General features: G+C 41.2%; 1 protein-coding gene across 4 annotated transcripts in view; it reads left to right on the top strand.

The window, feature by feature from the left end:
- The window catches only part of DOP1B (DOP1 leucine zipper like protein B), a 100,317-nt gene that overhangs the window by 2,447 nt on the left and 83,228 nt on the right, over positions 1–14,642 (top strand). For all 4 annotated transcript variants that reach the window (XM_061627702.1, XM_061627703.1, XM_061627704.1 and 1 more), the window contains one exon: positions 2,459–2,629. In XM_061627702.1, coding sequence (XP_061483686.1) covers positions 2,492–2,629 — 138 coding nt within the window. In that variant the 5' untranslated portion in view covers positions 2,459–2,491. The remainder of the gene's footprint in view (positions 1–2,458; positions 2,630–14,642) is intronic.

The following is a 14,642-nucleotide window of genomic DNA, read 5'->3' as shown; positions in this document are numbered from 1 at the left end:
TAATTAAGAATTAATTATTAACTTGGTTAGGGCTTGGAAGATGGAAATTATTAGTGGCTGTTTACATGTGGCTCTGTGATCTGAAACTGTTTCAGTTGACTGACAGGGCTAAAATAGTAATCGCTATGTTTATTTATTTAAATGTTTATGAAACTAAAACATAGTAACAGAGGTGGTATATACAATTGTTGAAGTATAACAAGTCAAGTGATAGTTTTTATGAAACCAACTAATACACATGAAAGAGGGATAGGAAACTTGTGTCTCTCCAGGTATTCCTGAACTACAACACTCATTGACCCTGACCATGGGCCTGATGGGAGCTGGAGTCCCAACAACATCTGGAGGGCAACATGTTAGCTACCTCTGACCTAAAGGTTTCACCCTGAGTTAATTGAAATAAATGGCAAAAATTTATTTTATCTTTTAGCAGTGAAATATGTAGTAACAGACACTAGTGGCAGGCTTGCTGAATGTAATGATGGATACCCTTCTGTTGCTGCTCAGTTCACAGTCCTTGTGCTACACTTATGTATAGAAGGGCAATAACAATGTCAGTTCAGAAATTACACTGCTTTCAGGTTCCGCTAAGCATCTTGAGATCAAGGTTACATTGAGTCAGTTCAGATTTAATGCCAAACCATGGCATTAAACAGGCTTGGATAAGAGGCTGATATGCCCCTTTTCCTCCCCTCATAGTTTTCATTTTGTCTGAACTGGGCATACTACATAGCTTGCTCATATATCAGAATCCAAGCTTGACTTGTAGGCAAACCATGATTTACCAAGTTCAGACAAAGGGCAATTGATGGTTTGCTGAGAACCTAGAAGCAAGTGCACAAATCATGTGTTGTACGAAGGGAAGAGAGTGCACACAAACTTGAGGTTCAAACTGGTTCACACATGTAATGCCAAACTAGCTTGGTATTGCTACACATGTCTGTTGGGAACCTGAGTGTGTGAACCTGCCACCCGTGTGTCCCATTAAACATGCCTCCTTAAGAGGAGGGGGATCTTTTGCTAGGGATAAACCAAGCGCTTTGCCCTGAAATGTGCCTAAATAGTGTCTGTATAACCCCCAAAATGTAGGTCCGAACCAGACTAAAACAAAACTTCCTTTTATTGAGAGAAAAGAGAAGAATAGCATTATAAAATTACTGAGTGTGTGGCAGTATGAATCGTTAATATACTAATCCATTCATAACTTTAAATGAAAGAAATAAAAGATCCTTATTGCTATAAGGAATGACAGGTAGCAGAGATTACCTATCTTAGGCCAGGAGTGGGCAGTGGAATACAGCTAAAGTGATGTGAAGGAGCTCTGGCCAAAAAGCAGGAAAGAATCTTTTTGTCTCAAGGTTTTTACCAATGTGTCTTGTGACTCCCTTCCTGATCTGTGGTCTGCAGTCCTGCACTGCATTCCTTGAGAGCATAGTTACACATGTTGGAGCTCAGATCGCCATCTTGGGTCTCCAAAACTGCTCTTAAGTACATTTTCCCTCATACAAATCAATGTGAAAAGGAGGGGTCTGGGTATGAAGTGATCTTGTATAGCATGTGTATTTCTTTTTGACACTCAGGAGAGCTGAGGCTACTTTCTAATGCTTTCGTTAAACAATGGGATTGTTCTGCTGGGCATGAGGGAAATCTGCCAAAAATGAGATAACATTTAATTCAGGGTCTTCATGTTCCTCCAAAAGTGCCAAAAGATGGTCCTTGCTTTTTGTCCTCATTTTACAGTATTTAGGAAGGCACAACGAGTCTGAAAACAAAGGGGGTGGGGTGAGAAATGTAGTCCAGAATGCTCCAGGGCCTTGCCACCCCTTTGACTCCAAATCAACCAAAATGGGGGTTAGCCTGAGCACTCTTAACATGTGTCTGAAAAGAGTTGGTGTAATCTTAATTTCTAGATGCTTATTTGAGCTTGAAAAGGTGTGACTTGTTTACCATTAGTGAGATTTGGCACGCCACACCATGCTTCGGTGTTACAACTGAACTAGCATGGTGTCTAAGTCCTATGAGTACTGAGTAGAGCATTGTCTATTGAAGTTCTTGCAGTGAATACATGAAATCCTTTTGATTTCCGCCAGCCGCCCTGGGCTCCTACTGGGATTATGGGCAGGATATAAATCTAATAAATAAATACTAAATAAATAATTTCCCACAAGAGAAAAGTTGTCAGTCTTATTGTGGTAACTAATCTGACTCCAGTGAAATAACTTAGAATGCAATTTTAATATAAAAATATTGGGTTTCCAGATTTTAGAAAACTACTTTAAACAAAAAAGCAAGCATATCTGTAGCACTACTATTTCTAACATCTGCACAACTTTATTACTTAATTGGTATTTTGTACTAGAAATAGTAACATTATAGCTTATGTGAATGTGTGCAATTTAGAGTGTACATTATGTCAAAAGCTATTGAGATTCATATCAGACTTTGTTTTTTATTTTAGGTTCCCAGGAAGTTTTGGGTATGAAAATTTAAAATGGACCCTGAAGAGCAGGAGTTGCTTGGTGATTATAGATACAGAAATTATTCTTCAGCAATTGATAAAGCTTTGAGGAACTTTGAATCTTCAAGTGAATGGGCAGATCTTATCTCTTCTCTTGGTAAACTTAACAAGGTAAAGTATGTTGTTATAAAAAAACCCACAAAATGATATTCTTATTAAATTTATTATCTGCCCCTTCTCCAGTAGGTCCCAGGGTGGGTCACAAAAATCTTATTTGTATTCTTATTAAACAGTTTAAGACAGTACATAATAACTACTAGATACGTTTATAGTTTACATATCTGACAGGCTGTTGAGCAGATTCTGGATGGTATTGTACTACAAAAGGTCATTATAAAGAAAAGCACACTTGTTTGGCTAGTTTAAAGGGGGGAAATGCTAAAATCCTTTCAAAAGTACAAAAAGGAGTTAACAAAAAATAGCCTGCAGGGACTTATAGTGGCAGAACAATACAATCCCCCAATGTGCCATGCTGGAGGGTTTTAGATGGAGCAGAGGTGTTCCTTTATCAGCCTCTGCAAGTGCGGGAGCTCTGCTGTTGGTGGGGATGCCCCACTTGTGAGGAGTGCCCTAATGCACCCGCTCAAATGGTGGATGGAAGTTGCCAGTGCAAAACCCTAAGGGACTGCTGCTGTTATGTGATAGCAATGGCCATGGTCAGGGCCTCTTCACAGTGCCAGCCTGGGAACCATCCCATCTTCTGTCATAGCTGGCACCAGCTGTGGGACTGTGGATGCAGCGCTGGCTGTACCACTCCCATCAAGCCTAGCCACTGCCAACCAGGGGCCAGGATTGCATCATAATAGAAATTGTTCCTACTAATATATAGCAGGAGTGCTCTATGGTTGGTTGGCCTCTTCATTTTTCCTCCTGCATACAGCAGGATCTCAGCGGTGTTCTTTGGACAAGAACAATGCAGCACTTCCTTGTCAGTTCTAAGAGTAGATGGTTATCTCTTTAACAATATTTTGGAGGCTAGAGAATAAGTGTGAAGAAGGACAGACCTTTTTGAATAGTAAAGATTTTTCAAGCAAACTTAAAAGCTATTTATGCACAGCAGGAACTTGAATGTACAACTTCTATTTTAATCTTGGTTTAATATGTAGTAGCTTCTGTAATGTTACAGAAAAAGCTGCAACGGATTGATCTTGCCCTTACCAGAAACTATATCACCAGCCTCTGCCCTGTGTCATAACATGTGTGCTGGTTTCCAAAGTTTAATGCAAAATGAGAAACGCAGCGAGAAAATAAAACATGCATGTAGCAGGGAAAATCATGTTGTTTGAAATGTAAAATTGTAGTTTCACCTTCATCTTTTGGATGCAGTGTTAAATGAATATAAATTTTTCACCATGCTTTTGTGAAATTTTAGAACTAGCTTTTATTTACTGAAAATCTAAATTTAGATTATATTTATTATGAGGATCTGCTCGTCAGGTACTATTTCGATCTGGTGAGAGGTACCCTGAAATATTTTGAGTCCTCTATGTCTTTGGGAACTTTTTTTGGTACTTATTTTTAAAGACATATTCTTTAGAAAAGTGGTTGATCAGAGCTCAATGTGTGTTTCTGTGAAAGGCTTATTAAATGTGAAGAGAAAACAAAAATTGGCCTGATGAGAAAACAAAAATTGGCCTGATGAGAAAACAAAAATTGGCCTGATTGAAAGTAAACTTTATTGTAGTCTGTGAGAGGAATGGATTATACAAGTTTGAGAGGACCTAGCCTCTTGTGATTAATTTGCTGCCTTCTTACCTCAAGGGGGCTATAGACATTTGAATTGCTAGTTAGAGAAGCTTTTTCTTATATGGCTTGTGACATATGCAGCATCACAGTAGGACTAAGAATTGCATTTCCAAAACCCAGGCTTACTTGATACAGCTAAATTGCCTCTCTTCATGGAGAAGCTACCACAGACAGAATACATGAAGTTGTCTCAATTTGACATTTAGGAAGCATTTTGCTGTTAAAGGTAGAATTTATCACTGGGAGTGGGAGCAAGTAGACAGAATGTAAACATCTGCACTATTTGTTAAGGGTGTGTGAATGAAGTTTAGTTTGCAAAAGTAAACTAATCCAAGATTCAAACTAGGGCAGCCTATAGTAGCTTAATTTGTGATCCATAATCAGGACCGGCACTAGACATGACTGAGCTCCCATCTGCAATCCCCAGCAGCATTGGCCGCTGGGTCCTGCAAGCTAACACTGGCATGGGTCGTGGAGCATGAGCTCCAGCCTCCCAGCCTAAGGAGGGGCCCTCAGCCAGGGACCAACCTGGCCCAGTGGCATCCCAAGGGGGGATGGGGGAGGGCAGCCCACCCCGGATGTGGTCAATAAGGGGGTGCGATAAGGGGGTGCAAGATGGAGTAGGGTTACCAGGTGTCTGATTTTCAGCAGGAGTTTCTGGTTTTGGGGGGGCCTTCTGGGTCTCCGGCTAACGTACCTTAATCTCCGGACTCTCTGCTTCAATTTAAAAAAAATAAGTTTCTAGGTGGTCTGGTTCCTGAGATATACACCAAAATGTCAGCCGACCCCCACAACTGTTTAATCTCTTTATTAACAGATCTGTATAGCAGCTCTTAGCAGAGCTTGGAAAATTTACTTTTTTAAAACGACAACTCCCATCAGCCCCAGCCAGCATGGCCACTGGATTGGGCTGATGTGAGTTGTAGTTCAAAAAAATAACTTTCCCAAGCTGGGGCTCTAACCCCGCCCTTTCAGGATTGTAGCCAATAAGGGAAGCCAGGGTTGTGATTTGTTGACCCAGGCAGTGCTTGGGCTTCATTGCAACGTCAGAAAATGGTGGTTTTCAGATCTTCAGTTTCAGTAATAAGTAAGAATATGGCTTACAGTTTTTTTTTCTCTTGTGTGCCCCAGGCTGACCCTGGGCTGTTGGAGAGGGCAGTGCTTTGAAAACCTTGGCAATATGAAAGTATTTAATCCAATACTTGCTTTTAATGCTAATCCCATGTACCTGGAGTAAACCCCAATGAATTCATTAGGACTTACTTTTGAGTAGACATGGTTAGGATTGTGCTGTAAATTAATGGGACTTCTGAGTAAATATAACAAAGAATTGTGTTTGTGTTGTTAATCTTTCCCTCTCTCTCCAATCCAATTTTTAAAGCAATTAGGCAGGGTTTATCTAGGTATCACATTTTTTATTATGTAGGAAACTAATACTGATCTTTTAAACAAATGTTCTGCAATGACCAACTGGTTTGACAATATGGGGTGTATTTTTACAAGTGTGTGTGTGTATGGAGTCTTTCCAACGATCCTGTGAGGTAGGGTTGGTGATTGGAAACCAAGGCAGCTCACAATAAGAAGTAAATCTCTTTAAAAATCAATAACTATAAAACAAGTATAAACAGTTGCAAAACAGCTTAAAGTGGCATGATTCTGAATTTTGGGTTGGGTGAATGAAGTTTATTTATTTATTTTGTGAGGGCGGCGAACAAAAGCACTAAAACACTTTAAAAATCATAAAAACAGACTTTAAAATATATTAAAACAAAACTTATTTAAAAACATTTTTAAAAGCTGTGACTCCAAAAATTATTTATGTATTTTATTTACAACAGTTATATACTGCTTTATTGTAAAAAATCTCAAAGCTGTTTACAGAAAGAATTAAAACAATAAAATTATTGGCAAAAACAAAGACATGTATTGAAAAACATTCAAATTAATAAAACCAACAATGAGTTAAAAACAGATTTAAAAACACAATAGCTTTTACATGCATGGATAGGCTTGCCTAAAGAAAAATGATTTTAGCAGGTGCTGAAAAGGAGCGCTTGCCTAATGTCAATAGGCAAGGAGTTCCAAAGCGTAGGTGTTGCCACTTTGTTGTTGCTGTTATGTGCCTTCAAGTCAATTTTGACTTATGGCGACCCTATGAATCAGTGACCTCCAATAGCATCTGTCATGAACCACCCTGTTCAGATCTTGTAAGTTCAGGTCTGTGGCTTCCTTTATGGAATCAATCCATCTCTTTTTTGGTCTTCCTCTTATTATTATCTTTTCTAATGAATCATGTCTTCTCATTATGTGTCCAAAGTATGATATGTGTCCAAAGTCAGAGGAAGGCAATGGTAAACCACCTCTGAATACCTCTTACCATGAAAACCCTACAGGACTGATTTCTTACAAGAGCAGAACAAGTACTATGTGGCACCCATAACACGGAAAGCACAGCTTGAACTTGGCCTGGTAGCAAATCAGCAACCAATGCAGATTTTAGAACAGAGGTATTATGTGCTGATAGGATCTCACTCATGTCAGCAATCATGCCCCAGCATTCTGCATTAACTGAGTGGCTGCCACGCCAGGATTTTTTTAGTTTTGGTTTTTGGTTATGAATCCTGACTGGTTGTGAGATGCTAAGTTGTCTGCCTCACTCATAGGAATCTTGTTGTGATTGGTATGGTATTGCATTTAGGAAAGCATCACTGTCTTTTGTTTTTCATTTTCTGTTTGCATTTCATTTACCTTTAACCTCACTCCCTTACATCCATAGAAGCAACAGCAGTGGTTGAATGTGCTCAGCTCAACCCCCTAAAACCCACTGAAGATGCACCTTGTCGGTTGCATGGCAGTTTGTTTCTTGCCCAATAGTGGTAAAAGAGAATTCACATATTTGAAAGTGTGGCTGCAGTTGTTGTTCCCAAGCTGCTGCCTGTTTTCTCTCTGTCAGTTATTACTCACTGGAATTGGGTTGGCTGTCAAAGTGAGTTTATAGCAGCCCACAGGGTAGACAGAAAGGGTAAGAATCTTCTTACTCTCACTCATTTCTCAGACCTCTTTCTGAAGTGAAGGGTCAAATCTGTAAAGAAGTTTGGAGCAGCAACATTAAAAGATAAGGGCAGGGCATTCCAGGCAGGGGGTTGCCAACCCTGCTTAGATATGGATCTCTTTGCAAAGGATCCCTAGTCAAGCTTTACCAACAGCACAATCCAAACTGCTCAGAACTAAGTCCTGTTGAGTTGTATGGGGCTTAGTCACTTGGTGCATGAGTTTAGAATTGCAGCCTTCAGGGGCATTCATCTTTATTCCCGAATGCTCCCATCTAACATCTCCAAAACACTAGGCTCCTTCCTACAGTGGCCTTCCGGTGACTGGCCTCGCCTGAAGGCACTTAAACCCTTCTTGCCAAAAGCAAGTAGGCTAGATTAAATGTTCCCTACCCAGGCTTCATCTTTTAGCTAAGATTTCTAGCTTAATTTCCAATCAGATTTTTTTTTAATTGTATGCTCCAAGCAACTGTGATTGATGCTTAATGTATCATGCTTAATGACATCACTCGGGCCCACCGTGTGACATCACTCGGGCCCGTCCGCATGACATCACTCGGGCCTGCCCCTAAAAACTCAGTTTGGGGGATGCTTCTGACCTGGCAACCCTAAGATGGAGTGTTCATTATGAAGCTGGACGTGCGGTTATGGAGGCCGAACCGGGTGGTGGTGGCCTGAGCCAAGCTGTGTGCATCGTGACAGGCGCCTCGTGGGGCTTGGGCCAGAGCCTGGCATGCCTGCTGGCCCTGTGGCTGGCACCCGGCTTGGCCCTGCTGCTGGTGGCTTGCTCGGCCGGTGCCCTGGGCGAGCTGGAGGGCGAGCTGCACACCGCCTGCCCAGTACTGCACGTGTAGGGCCTGCCTGCCAGCCAACCTGGCCTCGGACAAGGGGCCGGAGTGCATGCTCCAGGCCGGGCGGGTGCTCCGCGGCGGGGCTGGCTGGCTGGCTCCAGCGGCTTCTTCTCATCAGCAACACTAGTGAGCGCCCTCCCATTTGAAAGAGGCGCCTCTGAGGCTGAGCGAGTGCAGAGTGCTTTCGCTCTTCACGGTTTGCCAATCTCCCCCCCCCCGCAAGTTCCCTTGCCCTGCTGTAAGTAATCCTCCGCGGGGCACCTTCTGCTTCCCCAGCCCCCGTGGAAGTTTTAGATTGGAAGCTCCCAGGGGCAGGGACCTCTCTTCTTGTACCCTGTAAACCACTAGGCACAGTGATGCCATCATATAAGCAAATAAAGTACCCCCCCACACATGGTTTAAATGGGATGGGAGCTTGTTAAATAAATTCCAAGACAGTTTTGAGGTCGGCAGCAGGAATCGCATTGAGGTTGTTACTGTGGGAATGCCTGTAGAGAGGAGTCAAATGTTTCCACTTTTAAACATGTCTGTTTGTAGTTCATGGGGGGGGAGGGAAACCTAGTGCAGGGGTTCCCAAACCTTTCCCCTCAAGGACCACATCAACATTGCAGAGGGTCTTGGTGGGAGGGGACTATTAAGAGGAGGGGGGTGTTTAAAAATGATCCACCCTGGGTGTCAAATACGCTAGGTACGCCACTGACCTGGCCACCAGGCCTGTCCATAATACAAAAGAATATTGCACAGGTATTATATTTAACAATTCATTGAAGCCAGGTTATCTCCTTGGTTTTATTTTACAAATTTAAACCAATTGTGAAAATGTTGCTAATCATTCTCATTGTATAAACAGTTGTGAGGTGTATGTGTACAAGGACTGTATAACAAGGTCTCCCAAACGTACAGCTGAATAGCACTAAAACATCTGATTAGAATGACCAAATTCTAGTTGTCACATGATAAGAAAGGAGTATCAAGCAATGGTCTGGTTTGCATATCATGGTGAATCAAACCTTGGCTTAGCACACACGTGTGGTCTTAGAGAGGAGCTTGGGGTGACAACAGGATTTCCTGATACACTGTATGTAGATTCGGTCCCCTACATTCCCATACACTACCACCCATTTTCCTGCAATCTATTGGCAAGAATCACTGCTTATGTATATATATTCCAACACAAACAGTTATTTTAAATCTACTGTCTTGATTTAAGGTGTATTTATTTAACAGATTTTTTAACCTGCCTTTCAGAGTTCCTGCCCTCACAAGGCATTTTTCAACAGTTATAAATAGTTCAAAAACTATAATCATGTAATTACTAAATAACATTTAAATTTTAAAATAACATTAAAAAGGTAGGAACAGCTAAAAAGAATTGTGTAGCTTGACTGAACCAGCTCTCGGCCTAATCTACCTCACAAGGTTGTTGGAAAGATAAAAGCAGGAGAGGATCCAGGAAGAAATGTGAGGTGCAAATCTATAATGTTATATTCACAAACCACGCAGTGAAGGGGAAAAACATCCACAAAGGCAGCCACCCCAATTGCTTTAACTGGAACATTCCTCAGTTCTGATATTTTACAGCAAAATACCAACAAAACAACAACTTGCCAGCCCCCCATATACTGAACATAATGCAGCTTTAGTAAACCAGCTGTCAGCCTAACCTACCTCACAGGGTTGTTGGAAAGATTCCATACTCACACACAGGAAATGTAAAGATACATACACCCCATATAATAGTTTTTTGTTAAAACTAGTTGGTAATAGCAGAACATTTTTTAAAAAAGAATCAGTATTAGTTTCCTGCCAAATAATAGCAGAGATATCCATTTAAGTAAAAAATTACTTAAAAAATAGGATTGAAGGGGGAGAGAAAGATTAACAACACAATCCTTTGCTAGGTCTACTCAAAAGTCCCATTGATTTATAGTACAATCCTAACAATGTCTTCTCAAAAGTAAGTCCTGTTGAATTCAGTGGGCTTTACTTGAAGGTATGTGGGATTAGCATTGCAGCTTTGTTCCCAGAAAAGTAAGTATAGCTTTAAAGCTCCATATTGGGAAGGTTTTCAAAACAGGCTATGAATCAGACAAATAAACCGCCCTGTTCAGCAGCCCTGGAAAATTTAAATTTGTTTGATTCCTTATATTTGAAAAACTATAACATATTGTAATGGCATCATAAGCTACACGTACACTTTTTATTTCTGTTCAAAAAAATTTTGATAGATAAAATGTATAATATGCTATTGTTGCCAATTAATTTAAAAACTGCATGTATACTTTTATTATCATCATCACTGAAATTGTGTACTGTGTATGCCTTCCCTAATCCTGCTGTGATCTTTTGTGCTGGACCTCACACTGGATGTGCATACAGAGAGAAAAGTGGGTGTGGGCAGGCACACATGCTGCTATTAGCTTACTCAACTCATATGATTTCAAGAGAAGCAGGATAATGCAGCTATTTTCAGAACTTGCAAGGGGTTCTAGCTATTGCCTGGAGATCAACAAATCCCTTGTCAGTCACAACTCTGACTTCACTTATTGCCTAAAAACCGATGTTGCAGTGTGGTGGAAAGCTGACATTTTGGTGTATATCTCTTGATCCAGAGCATTTAGAACTTACTTTTCTTTTTAAAAAAAGATAAGAGTCTTGGGCCCCTGGTGGCCCTGGGCCCAGGAGAAATTGATCCTTTTTACTTGTCTGTCTGTGGCCCTGGAGGAGCTCACCGCCACTTAGCTCCTCTGTGTCCCCTTTTGCTTCTGAGCTGAGCCATGGTTTGACTTAGTGTGTCACACCTGAGCTGGTGGCTAAGCTCTTTCTCCAAACTAACTGAATTGTAACCAAGGTTGATTACAGCTTGAAGTTACTGTGGAGAGAGTTAAACCACAAGCCCTACACCATGGTTTATATCAGGGAGGTACAGCAGCAAAACAACTAGGGAGGAGCGTAGTAGCCACAATCTCCTCCTTTGGAGCCTGTGCATTCATGCCAAGCGATGGTTTGGCCTAGCATGATGTGTGAATCAGGCCAATAGCTTTAAAATCGCTCTCATGAAGGAGCAATCCTGAATCTTGTCTTCTAATTGCTATATTCATAATAGACGAAGAGCTCCTTAGCTTCATTGCTTCTTCCTCATCCGGCTGTGCAAAAAGGAGAAACTGTTCTCAAAAGTGTCAGCCTACAAGATTTATTACAGCATTGTACAAATAATTAATGTATAAAATGTCAGCTTTTGATATATGAACTGAATTATATACATTGTTGTTTAAAATACATGTAACATTTTGAAATATAACTTATAAAAAGGGGTAAATATATAAAAGTCTAAGCAAACCTTTTAAAAATGTCAAACAGAAAAAATATGGAGTAAATCTATTATTTAAAATATATAATATTGGTGAACAAAGTTTATATATGCATGCATAGTGACAGTATGAAAGATAATATTAATAAGATTATATTAGGTAGATAAATAAATGGTTAGTGGCTGTATACTATAGCCAGCAGGGATTTTTCACATTCCGCAATGTTAAATTGAAAATACCCCCATGCCATTCTGATGCTTCCCATAAGCTCATTTCAAAACAAAACCTTACATAACTTATAGTCCTGAACTCAGAAATGCTTGCTTAACAACCGTCTCAATTTTCATGGCGATACACAAAACAGTCAGAGAGAATAGACAGTTCAAAGTCTAAAAAGAGAGAGAAAAACCTCAGAGCCCTTTTGGAGTTTTTTTTGCCAGAGCTCATAATCTGTTGAAATTCATTAAAAATCAGCCATGTTCACAGAGTACCTGTAATCCTAATACTGACGTTGCCCCATACTCTGACCTTCATCTGCTGCAGTTTAAAAGTTTAAAAAATGCCTGGCTGATTTTTAATTAATTTAATAAATTTTGGCTGGGACCAAATGATAGTGCAGACCATGCTCAGTAAGAACCAACTGTCAGAGTTCTAAAAGCCTCACAGCTGCTGGGCTTGGCTAATCGGGGCCACACCCACACCAGACTTTGATTTCATGTGAGACAGTCATGTCTTCCCTCAGAGAATCCTGGGAAGTGTAGTTTGTGAAAGGTGCTCAGAGACTCCTATTCCCCTGAGAGAATGGTTTAACAGTCAGCCACTGTTATTGAAGGTCTGTGAGGGGAACAGGGCGTCTCCTAGCAACTCTCAGCACCCTTCACTAACTACACTTCCCAGGATTCTTTGAGAGAAGCCATGACTGTCCAAAGCGAAATAAAGGCCTGGTGTGGATGTGGCCAGGGACAGCTTTGGTTTAAACTTGGGTGGGAGGCTACATGTGTCTGCTGTAGAATAAAAAGGTGGGGGAAAGGCTGAAAAAGAATGATTCTGTTTACGATGTTTTCCTTTTGGAAAGGAAAGGGGCTTCCCTTCTGCCCAGTGCCCACCCACCCAATCTCCTCCCCTCCCACTCCCTGCCCCTTCCCTGGGTCAGTGTTAGACTACGACCTGGGAGACCAGGGTTTGAATCCCCACACAGCCATGAAGCTGACTGGGTGACCTTGGGCCAGTCACTGCCTCTTAGCCTCAAACCCACCCTCCCTTCTCCTTCCTTTGCCCCTCACTCCCCATCCCCTTCCAATCCCCTCTTTCTCCTTCCCCTTCCCCCTCCTCCCCTTCCAATCCCCATGGTCAGTTTTACCTATCTTAAACATGATTGCACGGAAGTAAATACCATTGAACTCTATAAGCATGCAGATGATCAAACCTGCCCTCCCCTCCACCTTCCTTTGCCCCCCTCCAATATGCTTCTTCCCACTCCTCCTCCTCCCCCATGGTCAGTGTTTCCTATCCTAACCAAGATTGCATAGGAGTAAATCCCATTGAAAATAAGCATGCAAATGATCAGACCTGCTTTTCCCCTCTCCTCTCTTCTCCCTTCGTCCTCCCCTGCCCACTCAAGGCTCCCTCCCTCCCCCCCCGTCAGTTTTACCTATCCTAAGCATGATTGCACAGGAGTAAATCGCACTGAATTTAATAAACATGCAAATGATCAAACCTGTCCTTCTCCTCCCTTCCCCATCCTGCTGCCTGCTCCCCTCCCAGTCCTCCCCTCTGCATTTCCTCCCCTCCCTCCTCCTCCTCCTCCCCTCCTCATCCTCTGTGGTCAGTTTCACCTATCCTAAGCATGATTGCAAGGGAGTAAATCCCATTGAACTCAATAAGCATGCAAATGATCCATCCATTCTCAGCAAACATGGACAGGATCCCATTTCTTACCTCCCGGATTAAAAAGCAGGGAAATTCACTAATAGGCAAAAAACCTTGCGGTTTAAGAAATGTACCTATAGCCCACAGCTATTCTATCAAACTTTAAAAAACAGGGAAATTGGGCAGCTATAGTGAATGCACCAGGGGAGCAGGAGACCTGAACTCCTCTCTGAGATATTGGACTGCCCTGCAAATTGGTCAAAATGCAAACACCATTTGGGTTGGTCTTTCACAGTCCAATCCACTTCCTGTGTAGCTTGGAAGAATTTGGTAAAATGTGCCTCTGAGCATATGGTGAGTGGTGGCAACACCTGCACTCAGCCCAAATAATAGAAAGAAGACATGTGCTGTGCTGATCTTGTTTTAGCCGGGGAGGAAGCAACATAATTAAGACAGTTGATATAGTTCAGATGGTCACTTTGAATATGTCTGATTTCCTTTGCAATTTTAGTGAACTTTCCTATAGGAAATCATTTTGTTTTGTTTCTGTTTCTGTGAATATGTGAAGTACAGCAACTCTTTGCAAAATTTATACTAAAAAAACTCCAAACATAATTGTGGAATAATGGCACTGACTTCTGCAGAATATTCTCCAGTGGACCTCAGGAGTGTCTCAATTTGCACAAGATAAAACAGTGGGAGGTGAAATATATTCTAACAAAATTCTAGGTGTGCTCTATGTTTTTAATTGACTGTGCCCACCTTGCCTTAAATGAAGTGGTTTAAACATAGCAGGCTGAAAATATGCATCCTCTTTTTTCCAACAGCTAGAGTCATTGCTGAAGTAGCAACATATTGTAATCAGCCTGATTTTTCATCAAACTGCAGGTCCAAATTCCACTGTTAATGCACCCAAAATAGAAATAGAACATAACCTCCAATTTGAAACACAAAAGGCTGTCTTCACCATCATATGACACTGACCAATAAAAAGGCTTTGAAATTAATAAAAATAAATTTGACACAGATTTCTGGGATGAATAATGAGGGAAATAAAATTTTCTAGTGTAGATTCTCTGTAGAAACATGAATAACAGAGGAAAGAAGCAAAGTAAGAAGAACACCAGCAAACATACAAAAATATAATTATCTTTGGAGATGGCAAGTGTTGCCACCACTCACCATATGCTCAGAGGCACATTTTACCAAATTCTTCCAAGTTACACAGGAAGTGGATTGGACAGTGAAAGACCAACCCAAATGGTGTTTGCATTTTGACTAATTTGTAGGGCAGTCC

This window comes from Rhineura floridana, chromosome 5 (genome assembly GCF_030035675.1).
Source record: "Rhineura floridana isolate rRhiFlo1 chromosome 5, rRhiFlo1.hap2, whole genome shotgun sequence".
In the NCBI taxonomy this organism is placed as follows: domain Eukaryota; kingdom Metazoa; phylum Chordata; class Lepidosauria; order Squamata; family Rhineuridae; genus Rhineura; species Rhineura floridana.
The sequence above is the reverse complement of the archived record's forward strand: the minus strand, read 5'-3'. Positions and strand labels throughout refer to the sequence as shown.